The sequence below is a fragment of the Drosophila navojoa genome, chromosome 4, assembly GCF_054131105.1.
Source record: "Drosophila navojoa isolate 15081-1374.11 chromosome 4, UAZ_NAV_1.0, whole genome shotgun sequence".
In the NCBI taxonomy this organism is placed as follows: domain Eukaryota; kingdom Metazoa; phylum Arthropoda; class Insecta; order Diptera; family Drosophilidae; genus Drosophila; species Drosophila navojoa.
Window position 1 is genome coordinate 840,266 of NC_142892.1, and position 19,501 is coordinate 859,766.

Below are 19,501 nucleotides of genomic sequence, written 5' to 3' on the forward strand. Positions count from 1 at the left end.
CAACAACAGCAGCAGCAGCAGCAGCAGCAGCAACAACAACCAGAGAAACAAACAATAACTAAGTAAAATGCAAAGACAGGCAACGTTTCAAGGGGCAACACGTGGAAAACGAGCGGCTGGGTTGAAGAGGGCTGGGTCAGCGAGACAGAGAGAGAGCGAGAGAGAGAGCAGAAGGCGACCAAGTGACTGAAAAGCGCTAAAAATAACAAAGTGGCAAAAAATGTTGACAGCGCAACAACAACAGGAAAAACGACAACAGCAGCAACAACAATAGCAACAGCAACATCATCAACAGCAACTGCAACAGTCGTGTCTGGCAAAGTGTGTTGTTTGGCCGTTGTGTACACAACATTTGCAACATTGTTGCAGACACCGCTGCAGCAATGGAAATGGATGAATTGCATTAATAATGCGCCCAGACGAGACTGTCGAGGCCGCGCCACAGACACATTAACAACAACAATGACAATTGCAGCAGCAGCAACAGCAACAGCAACAGCAGCAACAACAAAAGCGACGGCGGTATGCAGAAAGTGAAAGAAGATCGTCAGAGCGAAAGAGAGAGAGAGAGAGGGATAAGAGAGAGAGGGATAAGAGAGAGAGGGACATAGAGAGTGGGGATATTTCAATGAGAGCGTGAGTTGGCAATATATATGCCACAACAGCAACTGTTGCTGTTGGTGTCGTTGCTGTTGCGGCTGTTGCTGCTGTGGCTATGCAAAAATATTTCACATTTCAAGTGCGCGCACAGCTAAATGAGAAATATATGTATACATATGTAAATATATACATATGTCTACATAAAAAGCAGACTAAGCTGCGCTCAGAGCAGGCGGAATGGAGCAGGGAACGGGGGCAGGAAATGCGGGCCATTGGCTGTGGAGGCCAAGTGTGTAAGGTTCTCAGTGCTAAGAGAAATTGCTTGCTCCACGCTAGATTGTTAGCTAATGCCTGTTAAATATTCGTATTATTTCACACTTTTCTACTCTGCTGGCTACGTACAAAAATTCCTTTCGTCAATGTCTAATTGATGTCAAGAGCTTTCGCATGCGATGAACTCTGACAGACTCTCATTTCTCTCTCTCCCGCTCTCTCGTAGTCATTCACGCTAGTTGAACTATCTTTCTGTCTGTTTCTCTCCGTCTCTGTCTGCATCTACGAAAGAGAACAACTTGGTCAGATGGAGAGCAGCACAATAGTCCTTGCCTGACTGCAATTTCTTGGCTAATGGCTCGGCGATTATTCAGCTACTTTCCGTTTGCAATTTGCGGCTGCCGACGACTCGTTCGAGGGGCTGGAGCAACTGCCAACTGTTGCAAATAGACCTGCAACATGTATTTGCACAGCGAGCTGAGAGTGCGAGTGCGAGTGCGAGTGCGAGTGAGAGGGTCGTTAAGAGCATCATTAAGTCTTCGGGCTCGTCCCGCATCTTGCGTCCCTCGTGGTGGTGGCAGGAAGCGGGGAGCCGCAGACTTAAAATAAATAAAAACTTCAACTTCAAGTTAAGCGCTTAAGTTGTTTGTTCCTCCGCCTCTTGAGCATTTCTCAGCTGCAACATTGTTGCATGGGGCAGACATAATGAGCGCCCTGCCGAAAGCAGGGATTCCGCCGGTGCACCGGCGGAGTGCATGCCGAACGGCTGTTAATAGATCAGCCAAACAGTGTGAACTAACTGACGCAAGCATCGGACGAGCTGTCCGACCGACAGCTAGACAGATAGACAGCTAGATAGAAAGAGAGACAGAGGGAGAGAGAGAGGGAGGCAGTTCTCCTCTGTTAATTTGATTTGTATTGGGCTTCGGCTTCCTTTTGAAAGGGTTTACTTACTTTTTCTTTATTTCTTCCTCCAGTTTTTGTTGTTTTCTTTTTCTCTGAAATTTCTCTCGAGCGAATGTTGTTTATGATAATTGCCAAAGGGGCGAGCACTTGAGGCTTTGAGATATTGCTAATTGAGAGTTTGCAGAAGTCTTTCATAAATAACTCTTGGCTAGCCCAACAAACGGAACAACTCCTCAATTATGTAAGCAAAGTTCACAAAATATCTAAGCTGGACTGGAAACTATATATGGCAAAGGCTGCTCAACTGTGAACTCGCTGCGAGTCTGCACTGCATTGACTCTGGGAATCTAGGGTATAAACGCTCATTATACACAAATGGGCGTCGACGCGCTGTCGTCTGGCCAGTTTCCTCGTAGCGACAGAGTTATTCCTAGCCCATTATCTGACTCTGACTCTGAGGTATATTCAAGTCAGGGTATATGCAAGTCGAGCACTCCTGCCTGGCTCCCTCTTACTCCTTTTCTATACATTTCATATAAAATTTGATGCACAGCAGCTGCTGCTCTGCTCTGGCACTTTCTTTCTCTTTCTCTTTCTCCTGTCACATAAAACATTCAAACTTTTACCAAAAAATTGCTGTTGAGTTTTCACGTTTTTCGTTATTCGTTATTCGTTTTTTTCGGCTGTTCGGTGTTTAGGTTTTTCGCTTTTATCGATAAACTGGTCCGAGGACCACACAGGCAGCCGCCATAAGGCACGCCCCATTCGCTGCGAGCACGAACTAAAAATATAAATAAATAAAGGCCAAAGCATTCACAATTTGTGCAGCACTTTTTTGCTGTCTTTATCGTGGCTGTGGATTGCCAGAAGACAATTATGCAGCAGCCGCAACGGTGGCCGCGGCAACAATGTTGCAACTGCAGCGGCAACAGTTGCTTCCGCCTCAGCTATGCAAACGATTTGCATGCGCAATATAAATTTAGTCAGCTGTAAAAATTTGTATATCGCATAGATAAAGGGCAACGGGTACTCTCGCCAAGGGGCGGGGCCGTGGGCGGTGGGTTGTCAAGGGCAGACCGGAAGGCATGTAGACGGCACAGAATTAATTTATTTTAATCTGCGCAAAAAAATGTTAATTAAAATGTCACAAGATAATATGCAGTACATGCCTGCCACGCCCACACTACCACACTTGCAGACACCCCCACCGGGGCGATAATCAAAAACCAATATTGAAGCTGATTTGTAGCTGCCACAACGAGCGCCATCAGCTATTCATGAGCCACGCGGTTGAGAGTCCTGGCCGGTCACGTCCTGCGGCCGGCCGCTCGGACCCCCAGCCCCGCACAAAGGAAAATTTAAATAACATTTCCTTCCCGAATTCCTGGTGCTTTTTTCTGCTCCTTTGGCGTGGAGCGGAGCATATTTGAAGTCCATTAACGCGTCCGAGGGGCCAGGTCGTGTCATAATCACCTTGTTTGTCGGCCGGAACACCTGAACACCTATCATGGGGGAGTGTGGCTGGGGCAGGCATTGTTGCCCATCTCCCCTGTGGCAGTCGCAATCGCAATCGCAGTCGTTACGCCGGATAATCAGCGAGTCGCATGGCCTCCGCCCGACCGCCCGCCCGTCAGCCAGCCATCAAATAAACGTAATTCAATGCACAAAATGACAACATTTTCATTTTTGGACAATTTCGAACACGCCCACCGCACCCTGGCCGCCCACCAAGTGGAATTTTGGCAGCTGTTGGGGAAGCGCTTTTTTTTTTGTTTTTGTTTGGCAGCCAAGGCATTTTTGAGTACGGCGGCTTTGCCTGCCATTTGCATACGGCCAATTGGGCAAAGCTGACAAGAAGTCGTTGCTACTGCTGTTGTTGTTGTTGTTGTTGGCGTCCTTGAAGTCAGCCAAGAATCCAATGATTACGAATTATGCTTATGGCCTGGCTCATTACATACGTTAGTCCTTCTAAATTAAGTGTCTATTTGAACAGCAGTAATTTGTTTAGTCATAAGAATTTATCATATGGCATCTGCTACAGCCATTGTGGGCAGCCTTTAAAGCCCTTTTGCTTCTAACCCTAATAAACTGGCCAAGTATATGGGCTATAAAATGTGCCGGAGTTTCCTAAAAGGAGCTCAGCGAACTGTAATTATGTTTGTGCCTAGCTGATGGATTCTGTTTGATGAGCGACCCCTCCCCAAACAGTTTCCATATTTAGAAACTTTTTAAGATATATATCTTTGATTACTTATTTATATGTATTGACTGAAATGATTCCTGGAAAAACTCTTTGGGCAGGCAGGCAGAGTCTAAGAATATAAGTTGTAAATGGAGAGCGTAAATGAGACGGCTCAATAGGTCATATAACCTAAAGAGAGCTTATTGGAAGACTAATTGTTACCTCAAGCTGCGCATTTTCTGTTCTTGAACTATCCTAGTTAAATCTCCAGCTCCACATACTCAACGTAATATCGATTTGTATTTTAATGTACATCTCTTTCCCAGCTGTCATCAGGAATGGGCCCATCGATAGTTTCGTCTAACTCAAATGGTTTGTGTTAGTGTTGGAATAGAACTTTATTTATTTGTTGTTTTAGTCGTTACAAATATGGCAAATTATCATCAAGACGATGATGATCAATAGAATCAATAACTACAACTAACATTTATCGATAACAAATATTAATCTTGTGCCTGGAAGATAAACTTATGCACTAGAACTTATTGCTGTAACTGTGTATGTATGTGTGTGTGTGTGTCATTTGCTATATGTATTAACTAGTTAGTATGTTTGATTATACATGGTGAGTTAGTTAAATGGAATCCGTTTGCGCGAGGTGATACTCTGCACCAAAAACAGTTGCTCCATAACAAGTTGGCCACATCGCTCGTTCCATCTCCCGCGCTCTCTCTCTCTCTCTCTCTCACTCTCTCACTCTCTGTCTATCTCAGTCACACTCGCACTCACCCAGTCAACTGAAAACGTTGCACATACGACCCGTATGCACGCTAGTTGCTATCGTCGCAATCGCACCCCCAATCATCCATTAGAGACGCTGGCAGCTCCTACGAGGATGCAGCCAAGTGTTATGCAACTACTTAAAGGACTTTATCATTTGATTTTTTTTTTTTTTGCTAGTTTCTGTTGTTTGTTTCTCTTGCTGTTGTTGTCATTGTTGTTGCATTGTTTGAGTTGTGATTTTTAATGGTGCTGATTCGCTGCTCCCGCTCCGCCTCCCGCTCGCATCGCATCCTCCGTCCTGTCAGGCTGTCAATGTCAAAATGTGTCCCGATTGGGCTTTAGAGCAGGTAACATTTTCGGCGCCAACAGGAGCAGGTGCAGTGCACGTGGCGATAGTAGCGACACAGGCACTTCAGATACTTATAGCCCGCACAGCAGTGGTGCGAGTGCGAATGGGTATGGTAATGGCTGTAGCAGGACGTCGTGTCGTGCAAGCAGTACGAGTAGCAGCCGCAGTCGCACATCTTGCCAGGATCTCAATGCTCGTCTCTAATTGTCAATTGCAGAGCTTATATTTGAATTTCCTTTTCCTGTTCCTGTTCCTGTTCCTGTTCCGCTTCCTCTTCCTCTTACTCTTCTTCTGTTCTGCGTCGTGTGCTCCTTTCCCGATTCCCAGTTGCAATCCAGTTGTCGTCCTAGCTCGCTGCTGCCTTTGGCTGAACTGATTTCTGGCCATCGCTTCGTCTTTCAACTTGGCTTAGGTTAGTGGCGGCTCTTGTCCTCGACTGTTGCCCCGGCCAACCCAACAGCTGTTTGATCGATGCATTTGTTTTGCGTATTCGTACCACGCCCCAAATATCAGCCAGTGGCTTGTATCGTTGTTGCTGCTGTTGTTGCCATTATAGAAATCATGTCAATTGATTTTGGGGCCAAACTTCAACTGTGCGGTTTATTTCGCCTTCGCCTGGCACAGCGGCACACTCGAGCTATATGATTAATTCACAATGCTGTCGCCGATTTTTACGACCGGCGCAAAAAAAGAAAAATATTATAATTTGTATCTGCCGACTGGCCAAAAATAGAAGCCGCCGTCGCCGTCGCCATCGCCATCGTCGTCGCTAGGCAAACGCAAATTCATGCCTGACCCACATTCGGTGCACATTTGATTCTATTAGTCACACAGCTGCCGCCAAAAACAGATGAACGTAGGCTATATGTAGCTCACACACACACACACACACAGAGGACAGACGCGCGGCGCTATAGATGCAGCTGGGATCGTGATGCAATCGCCGATTGGCAGAGACAGGGACAGATACAGCAATCGATGACACATGCAATGACGCGACATTCGCACGCGCCAGATGCAAGTTCCGAGCCGTTGACGTCATTCATTTGTAAGCAGCAGGTAATACGCTGCGTATACGTCATTTCATAGGCAGCAGCCAGAGCTGGCTGACATCAGAAGCCACCGCAGCACTGCGCCTATTAATAAATGCAACGATTGCGAATGAGATCTACTTGCCCAGCCCTACGGAGTGAGCTCATGGAATCGATCAATGGCCAACGAGCAACGATCAACGATCAACGATCAACGATCAACAGCGGATGTTACGCTTATGAAATTGCTAATTGCAACTATAAATATGTAAATATATAGAAAGACCTGTGAGAATCATCGCAGTGTGCATAGCCAAAAATGTTTGCCTGCTCTCAGTCAAAGATCTTGCATTGATCTTGGCTGCCAATGCGCTCACAGCTCTTGTTGCTGCATGCACAGTTATATACACCCATAAATATATACTTTCGAGCTGCTAATTGCATTGATCAACAAAAATACGGTATGTCATAATGCCATCATATAGTAAATATGAACTATTTGCCTCTGATCTGTCATGCATTCAATTGAACAAGCTTAGAGACTACTGCTGAAATGAGATCAGCTCTATAGTTTCTCTTCTGCAGCTGGCAAAGGCCAATAACTAAAACCTAGTAACTAGTTATTTATGCACATTATAGATCATGTTTTATTATAACTCACAGTGAAAGGGTGAAATGAGTCCAGATCACTTTTCGTTTCCTTCCTTTCACGATCTCCTGAGAGCCCTTTCGAGTGCTTAACCCTCACTCTCACTGATCTTAATTTGATCAATATTTATAAAAGTCAAGTTAAAGAGTTTTTTAATTAATTTTTGGCAGAGTGTAGCAAAATTTCTCTCTCTTTCTGTATCACTTTATCTTTATCGCTCCCTCTCTCTTATTGCTTCTCTCTCTGGCTCTGCCAATTACAGCAGGTGTTTGACAGCGGAATTTGCAATCATTTACAATTACAAATTCTTCAGCTTATCTCTTAATGAGGGGGGGGAAGCTTCTCCTCTTTGTAATGAGTTTTTTATTAAGCTAATTTGCTGGACAGTTGCAGTAGGTGCGTGTTGCTTATCGGCCCGCTGTGGCATTATAGCCGTGTTGCAAACTCATTAAAGTCAACTCCTGCGATTCGAGGACACGTAATGTCAGCTTTAAGGCCATGGGCATGCACATATATAGAAGTCTGTTTTTTTTTTTTTTTTGTATTGCCGTTAGGGACATGGGCAGGTCACAGAGTGAAGTGTCCTTGTGCGCTTAAAAGTCTTTCGACACGTATTCGCATTGGCAAAAGTTTGCCAGAGCCCGAACCAAAGCTAAAATGAAGAGTGAACTGTTGAGGTTGAGGTTGAGCTCGAGCTTGAGGTTGAGGTTGAGGTTGAGGTTGGGCTGCAGGTGAAGTGGCAGCCAAAACTGTGGAGGGGGTCGCAGTATGTGGAGTGCAAGTGCATGGCTTTCAGCCGTTTAGTTCAAGTTGTTTCAAGTAACACTTGAAGGACAACGGGGCGACCAAAACGACTCGACCATATGCACTAGAAATTCGGGCTAGGACTGGGCTAGCTGGGGCCATACGGACGTGGACAGGACGGAAGTGCCGGCTGTCAGTATGTGGCAAATAATGGTGTTGCGTGTCGTTTTGGCCACCGCAATGATAACCAACTAAATTTGCAACAAGAGCAACAATAACGACGCAGAGAGGAAAGCAGAGAAAAAAAAACCAGGAGAGGAGGAAAGAAAAAACAACAAGAGGCAGAAGCAGAAGGAGAAATAGAAGCAGCAGCAGTGGAAAGAAACTTCCTCCATGCGGACGTTACGACGTTCTCGACTGCGAGCTGGCGACCTCGTGAAAAGCGTAACTGACACTTAAATTAAATTTGTTTTCATTTTGGCCCGACAGAAAGTCAACGCGACACATTTTGGGTTTGGGGGCCAAGAAATCAGCGCAAAACACAAAACACAAAACACAAAAACCGAAAATGCATTTCGCAATAAAATAAATTAAAACGAAAGCCAAGCAAATTTTCTGCACTGAAAGTTGCCCAAAACTCAACGGGGCGTGCGATGGGAACTGCCAAACATGCCGGCGAGGGGGGGCGCTGCTGCGAGTGGCTCGCGGCGACGGGGGAAGCAATGTGGGAGGAGGGGCGTAGCCCACTGATGACTTGGTTTAGCCCCAAACAGCCAAAGTGAAAAGACTAACTGAAACAGCTTGTGACGCCGTGTGCTGTTTGCAGTTTGTTGTGAATGTGAACGCAGACGCCCCCTGGCGGACAGAATTGTCGCCACACACACACACACTCAGTGTTGGTTTGGTTTTCGATAATACCATGCCTAGAGCGACATTTGTTGAATTCGCAGATGCTTCGGGGACTCGCAGAGCATTTGTAGCTTTAATTTGATTAGCACTCGATATGCAGTTAGTTTGAGCTGAGGAAAATTGAAGCAGCTCGCATTCAAGCTCAACTAAATTGATGCATTTACCGATTAAAGCCATATCGATATACATAGAAAAGTGCAGTTTAGGGGATTTGTGCAGCAGGGAACAAACTCAGAAGTCGATGGAGCAACTTTTACTCAGCTATTACCAGCTATACAGAAGTTAACATGCTAGAGAAGCTATCGATAAATACTATGAAGGACTCAGGGAACAGATTAATGCAGATATCAACTAAGAGCTGTGGGCTTTAAGTATTTCCAATTAAGTTCTCGTAAAATTCAACCATTGAGATAAATCGATAAGCTATTGATAGGTGTATTACCAAAAATGGTTATACTTCGCCATACTTCACTGTTATTTGAAAATGTTTGTGGTAAAGGAAAACTGTTGTTCTTTGCCGAGCTACGGTCCAGATATATACATATATATGGATGGAGCAATTACTGTTGCTGCTTGGCTTGGGGATGCACCACTCAATGCTTCAAAACGTCAACAAAGCTGTCGGCCAACGGAGTCAGAAGCCAACTACAGCCGTAGCATCACAGAGCATTTACCCAGTGCCTTCTCTCCTCTCCCTCTCCTCTCGGCTACTCTGCCATGGTCTGCTCGTGTCCATGTCCATCCGTGTTCCGTTGGCATATTGTGTTCATGCCAAAGCGATTGCCTGCCGCATTTAGCTGTGGATTGCTTGGGCTGGGTCGGGCTTGTGTGGGTCGGGGGGCTACGGTGGGGTGGTGTTGCCATGGTCATGTCGGATTTTCCATCGTTTGTTTCGCACAAAATTCCTGCTTCCTCTCGCATTTATTGTCGGTTGATGTGTTTTTATTTTGCGAGTTTTTGATGTGTATGTAGCGATGGAATGCCACTGGTGGAGGGGCCGGGGCTAGGTGTCAGGGAAGCAACCAAAGCCGCAGCCAAACAAACACATTTCAATCAAAACGCTTGACGGGTTGACGGCGGGAAGCAGCAGCAAGTGCAACAGCAGCAGCCACGTGGGTGGCCACGTTTTCCCCACCGACCACGACAAAGTTCAGGTGGGGAGCGGCGCGAGGACGTGGACTACGGACTACGGACTACGAACTACGGCAACTGTGAACTGGAAACTGCGCGTCCGTCCGTCCACCTATTTGCACTGCAATGCGGTTCGCTTAAGGCATTGCACTCTGATTCCAAACAACGCAAGATGGGCATAGAAAATATAAACATATTCTATATATGGCATATGCGCTCTACAGCCCTTGCAGGTAATCCAGATGATGAAGCTATCAATTTTTACTTGGCTAATTCTGTTTTATAAAGATATTCTAATAAGTTCAGTGATAATCTGAGAATTATGAGTAAGATGTGAGATTCGTTTTAGATCGTTAATGAGAGAGAGAGAGAGAGAGAGAGAGAGAGAGAGAGAGAGAGAGAGAGAGAGAGAGAGAGAGAGAGAGAGAGAGAGAGAGAGAGAGAGAGAGAGGTGCTTACCGATTCTGAGTACATATATATTTCTGTCAGACAGATTACATCCATAATTAAGTTGTGATAGAACCAATGTGCGTTGGCTGTAACTGTTACTGCCGCAGCTGTTGCTGTTGTTGCTGCTGTTGTTGTTACTGCTGTTGCTGTTGCTGCTGTTGTTGTTGCTGCTGTTGTTGTTAATGTTAACCATGGTCATTGCCACAACTACCGCAAAATGGCACTTGGTTGGTTTTTGACACAAGTTGACGCGCATGCAGCGAGAGCTGCGACTGGCATTGTCAGTGTGGCACATGCCGCATGCCGCATGCCTCATGCCGCATGCCACATGCCGGCACAAAATGTCGTGTGCATTAGGTATGGAGTTTGAGCTAAAGCTACAGTTTCAGCTGCTGTCCACGCGCCATCGCCCAACTGATTCTGGCCAAACAAAATGAAGACATGAGCTCGCCAAATACCGAATACCGAATACCAAATGGCAAACAGCAAATAGCAAATGTTGCACGTTGCACCAATCCTTGCTTGCTGCCGCTAGTGGAGTTGGCAACTGTTGTCCTCAATGACACTCAGAGCAGAAAGCAAGAGAAATGCATAGCAGGACTGACATCTGAAGTGGACACAAAGCGGTCGAAACTATTTGAAACAATCACGATTCACCAGAGAGTGATAGAGGGAGACAGAGAGAGGGGTAGAGAAAGTCAGGTTCTTTTTGTTTGTCATGCTAAATCCCTTTGATTAGACAGAACCAGAAATGTGAAGAAGCATCGAATCACTCGACTTTCAACCGGGAGACCCTGATTCAACGGCGCATCGCGCACTCTTCTGTGGCAAATCCGTTTAGTCTTGCCGAAAGCTGAAGAGGTTCGTGACCCCAAACAGTTGCCACTCCGGCATTTGGTCACGCCATGTCAACAGCTCGTGAGGATTACTGCACAAAACAACATTATCATAGCAGAAGGGAAGCAGGAAGTTCCCTATGTATTGGGCGAGAGTTACAATTGGGCTCATTCTTATTAAATTTAAATACAAATATTTCGCATAGCTGAGCAAGAAGTGTCTCTCTCTCTCTGTCTCAGTCTCTTTAATTGCTGCATGTGGCACGCAAGACGTCATTAAAAGTGAGCGGAGCTGGAGCTCTCTTGGCATCTCCTGGTTTTAGTTCCAGTCACTCAACGATTGATGCAGCAGGCCATAAAGAACCAAAGAACGGAGCACAAAGACCTGCAGCTCGGCACAGAATGACAACAATTTCGCACACACAAAAAGCCGAACGAGACACGCAGTCGCATGCGGCATGTGGAGCACTGGGTGGGGGGAGCGAGGGGCCCATGCCCCATGTGAGATGTGAGAGTAAACAAAATGAAATTCCGCACTGCAGTCGCACACTCTCTTTGACTGCTTCAGTTAGGAGCCCAATGCGCAGATCGAAGACGAAGATATCCAAGACAACCTGCCAAGCTGAGCAGCTCTCTCTCTCTCTCCCTCTCTCTCTCTCTCTCTCCCTCTCTGTTTCTCAGTGCCGCTGAAGAGCTGACAGTTCGCAACTGCAACTCCAGCTCCTACCTCCGACTCCGACATGGAACTAAGAGGCGATTCTTCCACTTCGTTTACAACTTCGACTTCGACTGCATTCCTTCATATTTTGCAACGTTCAAAAATGCCAATGAGCGGGCGGGCGATTGCTGTTGCTGCTGTTGTTGTCTCTGATGATTCTTGGAATTGCGTTTTAGTACCGCAAGCTGAAAGCCTATTGCTGGAATACGAGCATTGGGCCTCTGGTATTTGGGTTGGCATTGCGCGTGCGCAAATTTGTGTGCAAAATATGGCATTGCACAATGGACTTCGACTTGGACGTGGACGTGGACGTGGACGTAGATGTGGACGTTGACGTGGTCTTGGACTTGATCGTGGACTTGCACTTCGATTCGGTACCAAATCTGGGCACGTCAAGCTGATGGCTCTGGTATTTATAGCCTAAGCTCGCACAGAATACAGCCCCTAGCATTTGGTTAACGTGGGAAACCCACAGCTTTGGGTGGTCAACCTGAGTTTCAACTGAATTTCTGAGATAACTGCTGCCAGTTTGAAAATGAGTAATTGTAATATTGATTTGCTATAATGTAAGTAACTCGCTTGCCAAACTTTGAATGAATGACCACTCTATAGGAGAGCATACACTTCCCGTTATATCTCATGAGCTTGGAACAGATCTCTAGACTTTGAGCGTCCAACATTCCAGTCAAATATTGCTCCAATTTTTATAGTTAAGGCAACTCTGATTAACATTGTCTTTGTTGTCTTAACCCAACAACTCAGTGGAAGAACTGTTGTAATCGTCATGCAGTGGGGTTTTTTTCCACTCACACAAGTGGGTTAATATGATGTGATTATGTCACTAGCTGTGCAATCTCCAATTAAATCGATAATCAGTCGACTGATGTTGACTTCGACTTTACCTTATGCCAGACGCGCCCGCAATGCGTCTGCTGTGGGATTATCGCAGCTCAGTCTCAATGCTCATATGCTCGCCACATATCATTGTCACTATAACCATATACACATGTATGTATGTATGTATGTATGTATTTATATGTGCACTCAGTTGGCTGCTGATTGACCCCGCGTCGAGTCACTTGTTGAATTGTTTGCATCTCTTTGCCTCTCGTCTTTCGGGTGGGGGGGCCAGCCCTTGGAGTTTTGTTTACTAATTGTAATGGAAACTTTTTGAAATCTTTCCATGCAACGAGAAATATTCCAGAAATCGTTTCATTCATGCGAAATGAATAGCACAAACACACACACACACACAGAGAGAGCCATATACACCTACAACTGTACTTCAGTTGCTGCAAGTTGTCCAAGCGCTGCTGAGGCAGTGGCCTAAGCAAATTGTTACACTCGAAGGAAAACTACTCAAGGAAGCAAACAAACAGTAAATAAATAGAAATAAATAAAACACAAAATAAATGATCGAGTGCACAAAAAACGTGCCAACTGGGTAAATTTCCATTAGAGCTGGGAATTTTGTTACCTCGTCTTTATTTTTTGTCACTGTTGCTCTGGTTCTGCTTGCTGTTGCTGTTGTTGTTGCTGTTGTTGTTGTTGTTGTGTTTGCAATGCTCATTAGTGTGAGCTTGTTTATGTGGCTTTCAAATAAGTACATATCAAATGAATTTCGGTTTTTAAGCTATCTCCTAAACAATACCCAATTGACGTCATGTGCGAGCGAGAGAGCACGAATCGCACGCTCGTAAAATGACCAAAATTATGCGCCGGTCATTTGTATCTGATAGATGCACGCATTGACATTCGCCACGGCTGTTAAGCAACTTTCATATAAATCATAATGAATAACCCACAAAAAAAGCAAAAGAGGCAAAATATTAAAATTAAAGGCAGTTAAGTCGGTTTGCCAACATCCCGAATACCCTGTGCATCTAAAGAAACTGAGAGCTAAACAAAGTGTGCTATAAAGGATATAGAGATATAGAGAAACGGACATGATATGTAAATATTGATTAACAATATTTGTTGTATTAGTTGATTTATTCTCTTTATTTTTTCCCATATTTAAAAATAAAATCTTTTTTATTTAAAATTATTTTGTTTTATATGAATGTACAGAACTTTAATTTTGACGAAATTTCTTAGGGTATTTGGCATACAAAAATAAATGAATATTTACAAAAATTGTTGTTTGCTTAATTTTTAGTATTTTCGTTATTTTTTGTGAATGCGATTTGCGGATTTGCGAATTCATTCACCTTTTAATCAGGCAACTGGTTTGCAGTTGTTGTTATGTTGTTTTTTGTGTGTTGTCCGAGACAAAAACAACAACATAAAACAAACAAAAACAAAATACAACGAATTTCCCTTTTTGTATGCGCCACGAAGTTCGTGATTTTCGAAGCGAAGCCGCGCCAAGCGAACGATAAGTGGCCAACAACGTGAGATAAATACACAAAAATATTTAGATACGATTAACCAGAGAAGAAGAAGAAGAACAACAACAACAACAGCAACTTCAAGGAGCTACAAATACGATCGATGACTAATCATAATTGAGTCGCTGTTTGGGAGCGCGCAAGCCAACAGATCTCGACACAAGTCAAAGACCTCAATCGATCGATCGATCGATCGACCGATCGCCCCACAGATACGCAGTATCTAAAAGATACCGAGTATCTCTTTGAATGCACTGCAAATACTTGCTCGGAGAGAACTACTCCCCCCAGCGAATTATAATTGGGCTCGTAATGAAGTTTACAAATCTCCCAAGCCGTTTGTTGTTTGTCATTGTTGTTGCTATTGTTGCCGCTGTGTTTATTGTTGTTTTCGCACGAGCATTTCATGAATGAAGCGGCCGCAATTGTTGTCGATAATATTGAGCTCCATTGCGGACATTGCGTTGTAGTTGTTGCCGTTGTTGACGCGCTCATTCGTCGGCTGTTTGCACTTCACACCAATTGGCGGAGCCGACTCCACCGACCGTCCGTCCGTCCGCCCGTCCTCTAGTCTGAGTGCCTCCGAGCCCTGCGTGGGCATTCACATTTGTTTTGTCTCATTGTTGTTGCTGTCGCTTTGCATTTGTTGTTCGACTGTTGGTTGGTGCGTTCACTGTACGTGTTTTGAATGAACATTTCATTTCTCAGTGGCCCTCGGCTCGCTGTTTTATTTTCGCAAAATTATCTCTGACTAAAAATCTACAAAAATTCATGAATGAGACAAAACACGCACGCAACAGAGACAGCAGCAGCAGCAGCAGCAGCAGCAGCGGCAGCGAAAGCAAAAGCCCCCGAAGCCAAAAATGTCAATACAAACAATAAAAATTCGAATGGATGTGGATAATACGATCTTGTGTGCCAAACTGTGATACGGATTTTAAGCTAAACACATACAACACTCTTAAGTCTAGGTCTTTAAATGTTTTTTTTTTTTCTCTCTTTTTTTTGTGTGTATTTTGCTGAGATTGTGGGAAAAAGTAAGCTCTGCTTAAATCAGAGAATTTCTGGGAAAGAATATGTTAATTTATAAAAGTCGACAAGTTGCTTTTAAAAACCGTAAAAAATGATATGCAGAAATTTGTAGAAAGTGAGAATGGGAACTTAATTATCCACATATTTATTATTTATTTGCTGTAGAGTTTTTGCGAATTTCATTTGAAATATTGAAATAACAATATGAATGATATTTAGGGAATTTCATTTATGACCAGTAGTCATTCCTCGGTCGAATTTCCTTAAAGATCTCATTTGGATCGACTACATTTCCTTCACATTTTCAAGTTGTTCAACTCGCTGCCAGTCCCGAGACTGGCGCTTTCAACAAATTTGAGGTAGCTGAAATTCATATGCTAGTTGCCCTAGTTGTGTAAGCTGAAGGTATTCGGCTGGCTTTCCTAAGCCATGTTGGCTACCGTATTACGCTCGCAGAGTCCATTAGCTGGCAGCCACCTAGTTAGCAACCTGATGCTAGGCAGACCCTTCCGAGGCGAACATGGTCGTGGTCTTGCTGTCTTGCTGTCTTGCGGTCGCGCGATATCTCGAGTACGTTGTCTACGATCTTGGCCATTTAAAAGCATGTCCAACATGGGCCACTTAATTTCTCTAAAATGTCATATTTAATTTCGCATTTAGACGTCTTCATTGCCGCATTTGAGGCTTCTAACGTGTTCGACTACTGGGGCCAGCCTGAATGGTTGGCTAACTCTGGCGTCTGGTTCACTGACTACCTGCATAGATATCATGCCTTGGACATGTCTCTGTGTTGCTTCTGCTCTCTGTGTGTATGCGTGTGTGTGTGTTGTTTTTTTTTGCTGTTTCAGCGATTTCCGGTTTGGTTTCATTGTAAAAATTTTGTACGTTTTGGTATTTTCGGTTCACACGTGCGCGGGTAATAAACTTCAAATGACCGAAACTGAAACTGGCGCTCAGCGCTTTAAGTGGCCCGTGTGCGTGGTTCGAGGCACATACAAGAAGCACCGAGACACCAGCCCCCAACCCACCCCCGAACAGACGAGCCCCCTGTACCCAATGCCGCAGCAGAGCCACAGGCGAAGACAGACGCGACCATTGCTGAAATCAAGTCAAGTACTGAAAGCAAACACTTTTGCAACACACTTCACGCAGAAGCCAGCGAGAGAGTGCTCTCCATTGAGATACCCTGGAATCGACAGATGTGTGTTGTAAAGGCAGCTGATGACGGATAGATAGAGAGAACGGCTTCCCTGAGAAATAAGATTTATATAGAAGGACGAGGAACTCAATAGAAACGAGTGATGGATGGAGAGTGAGAGAAAAAGAGAGAGATGTAATATATGCATACTGTTGTACAATTAGACTACTGTATTTCTCTTCCATGCGTTACACTCGATTGCCGCAAGCTGATCTACCCGATTCGTAGCTCCCTTTTGCCCAGCTTAAGTACACACAAAAAAATGTTAAGACCCGTCGATTAGCCATCTCGCTCGCACCCGTTTTGTGGCAGCTCATTATCAAGTTTAGCTTTTTAATGTATCTTCTGTGTTTATCATTGTCGAATTTTTTAATTAAATTATGTTGAAGCCGGGCCAGGCCAAGACGAGACGAGACACTGCACACGTGTAGCTCCGCCAGCTAGCAGCTACTGTTTAAACAGCTCGTTTTGGTCGCAAGTTCAATGTCTCTGGCCACAATTGCTGGCAATTACCTAGGCACCATGCGAATGCCCATTTTATTGGGCCTCAGGATTGGCCTTTAAGGGGGCGCGTAGTCGCTCAAGGCTAAGGCCTAAAACGATGCCAAGGTAACAAGCAGACAGGAGGCAGGACGACTGCCTGACCCAATAAACCCTTGCCAGCGACTTTATTACCCAGCCCGGCCAGGTCGGAAAATTAGCTGGAAGTGCTAATTAAAATTGTGCATGAGACCCTTTGCCTCCGCTGGCCCTGCCTCACACCCTCGCCCCGTGCAAATAAGCAATTTTAAGGTATTGAATTACATTTTACATGCCACTTGTGTGTATTTTGTGCTCCGGTCCTGGGGTCCTGGGGTTATGGGGTTCTGGGTGCCCGGCTTAGTGCACAAGCATGCTGCCGAGCAACATCAACATTTAATTTATTAATAACCCTTCTGCGGGCCCAATCCATTTGCACAATATGTTTGCCCGCCCGCCAGGGGGAGGGCAGAGCGTACTCTCTATTGACCATTCAAATGGTAACGTAAGCGTTTTGTCGCCAACTGTCATTAAAGCAGTCTGTGGCTAATTCAGGATACACACACACACACATACAGACACAGGCTTAAGTGTCAATGCTAATGTTAATGTTAATGCCTAATGCTAACGCTCAAAGTTTACACTAGTATGGGCGGGTAGCTAAGCTGGGCTGAAGCACAATGGTATGCTTATTATTATAATTCCAGATTGTTTGCAGTTTTGTTATGATTAGACATTAGAATTGTAAAGTGCATTGAAACTGGAGAGGAATCGGCTATCAAGCCTAACTTAGTAATTGCCACTAGCTAAACTGAGTTTGCATCTTGTGAACTAGATGAAGTTATAGAAGGTTTGAGTATTCTTCAATATGAGTATCTTTACCCGAAAGATCTTATAGGATTGCCATAGCTACAGGCCTAGTTTACCTATGCCAAGATCACATTACTTTGGACTACTTACATTTCAGCACGTCTTTTGTATTGCTATTTCCTGCCCATTTCACACTGCTTGCCTCACTGTGCCGCTCGCTTGGTATAGCTCTTCGTTGCTAATAGACTTCACAAATGATTTGCTTACAAGTTGTTGCCTGTCCCTCGTCCTCTCCCTATCACACTCTCACTCTCACTCGCCCTCAGCATTTATATATATTTCAGAAAATGTTGGGGCCAGCATGTGCCCCCATGTGCTGATATCCTGTTTCCGCATTTTATGGCACCCAGCGCTGCCCCACGAGCCCCACGAGCCCCACGAGGCTTACTGCAGTTGCTGCTGCTCTGGCGCCTGCTCGTGTTCCGTTTGTGTTCGGGCTCATTTCCGTTCAATAGAGTTGAGTCAACAAGCTAATTTCACGTTAATTTTAAGTGCTGCTGCCCGCTGAAGGTCCGAGCTAAACGATTTTTTTATTTTCGGGGTGCTTTTGCCCTAGGCTGGCCTAATGAATATGCCTGTACGTCGGCGGAGCCTGGTTCTGGGGCGGGAGCTGGAGCCGGCCAGAGTCTTGCAGGACGGACGCGTTTCCGAGTCACTCGGAAGTAAAATTTTATGCACAAGTTTTTGTTGGTAGCGCGTAAAATTTGATGGCCTACTAAAATTTCTATAAGAGAGTGGGCATACAATTTTTGCCTGCTCTTTAGCCGGGGTGGGCTGACTCTATAGCGACATATTAAAACTTTATATGCATTATAAAATTGGGTTTTATGTCACTCTCCAAGCTGCCATTAGCTTGGGGTTTGAGGGTTGGAGTTCGGGGTTGGGTTGCCCTGTTGCTGCTGCCTTCGGCTTAGAGACAGCAAACAAATAAAGCCAACATAAAATTTTGATAGTCAATTGCGTGCAAAAGAAGTTCGAATGCCGCTGTCGTCTGTCCCATTGTTTCCGACTGCAGAGCAGCCACAATAACGAAATATATGTATGCAAAGGGAAAAAAAAAACTTATCCATAAAGCTCAACATGCTTCAAATGCCGTGTAATGCACGGCATATCATCGTAAAAGAAACAACAACAACCCTCCTCCGACTCGGAGTGAAATGAATATTTGCTCGGAAAGTGCCCCAAATTACAATGTGAAGCGAAGCAGCTCGTTCGCTGAGAGCGGTTCCGAGGGCTTAGCTGTAAAATGGAACATTTTAACCATTTTAACATTCTTTATGGTTTCTTTTTTCTTTTTTCTCTTTTTTTTTGGTGTGTTTTCTCTGTCTTTATTTTTACATATTTATTGGATACGCATCATTTGGCATAATTCCCAGGGTTGATTTTTTGGGGTTTTACTGCAACTGAATTTAATTGGATATGTAAGTTAGACCAGCGGAGCAGGCGTGGGAGACGGGGCAAGGGTTTGGCTAAGTGGAATAGTCTGTCACATCTTTATGGCATTTTAATTTTCACAGTACATCAGAAACTTTTCTCAGCCGGGATGTCGTATAACCGAAAGTAGTTGTGCAAGTATTATATGCGAAATATTAAGAGGTTTTTGAGAATCGCAAAGAAGAGCACAAGTTGGACTATATTGACTTAATAAAAATATGAAAATTTCATGGAAGGCTTTTATCTCTATGCCTTCTGCTTCCTTCAATTACATAATTGTGACCCTAGTTTTATAGCCTGTAGTTCCTAGAAAAAACGCCCCTTTTCACTGAAATCCATATCGTATGAAAAAATCTAAAATTCCAAAACGAATATTTTTAGAGTGCAGATCTAGGTTTCAGCTTTATGGCTTTATGGCTCATACAGCAAATGGACGAGAGTCAATTAAAACGTTGCCACAGCTCAATTTCGGCAGTCGTAAAACGGCACCCCACCAC

The 19,501-nt window shown here is 44.5% G+C and overlaps 1 protein-coding gene and 1 long non-coding RNA gene across 2 annotated transcripts in view; one reads left to right on the forward strand and one right to left on the reverse strand.

Moving 5' to 3' along the window:
• LOC149091303 (uncharacterized) overlaps positions 1-19,501 on the forward strand; it is a 194,739-nt gene that overhangs the window by 38,892 nt on the left and 136,346 nt on the right. The gene's annotated exons all lie outside the window — the stretch shown is intronic.
• Positions 4,335-5,600, reverse strand: LOC108651182 (uncharacterized). The gene has a single exon (XM_030385873.2). The coding sequence runs from the start codon at positions 5,266-5,268 to the stop codon at positions 5,083-5,085; it is 186 nt and encodes a 61-aa protein (XP_030241733.1). The 5' UTR covers positions 5,269-5,600; the 3' UTR covers positions 4,335-5,082.

What these genes read in the sequence shown, in the direction of transcription:
- LOC108651182 (XM_030385873.2), bottom strand. Translation starts at nt 5,268, where the DNA reads ATGTGCGACTGCGGCTGCTACTCGTACTGCTTGCACGACACGACGTCC.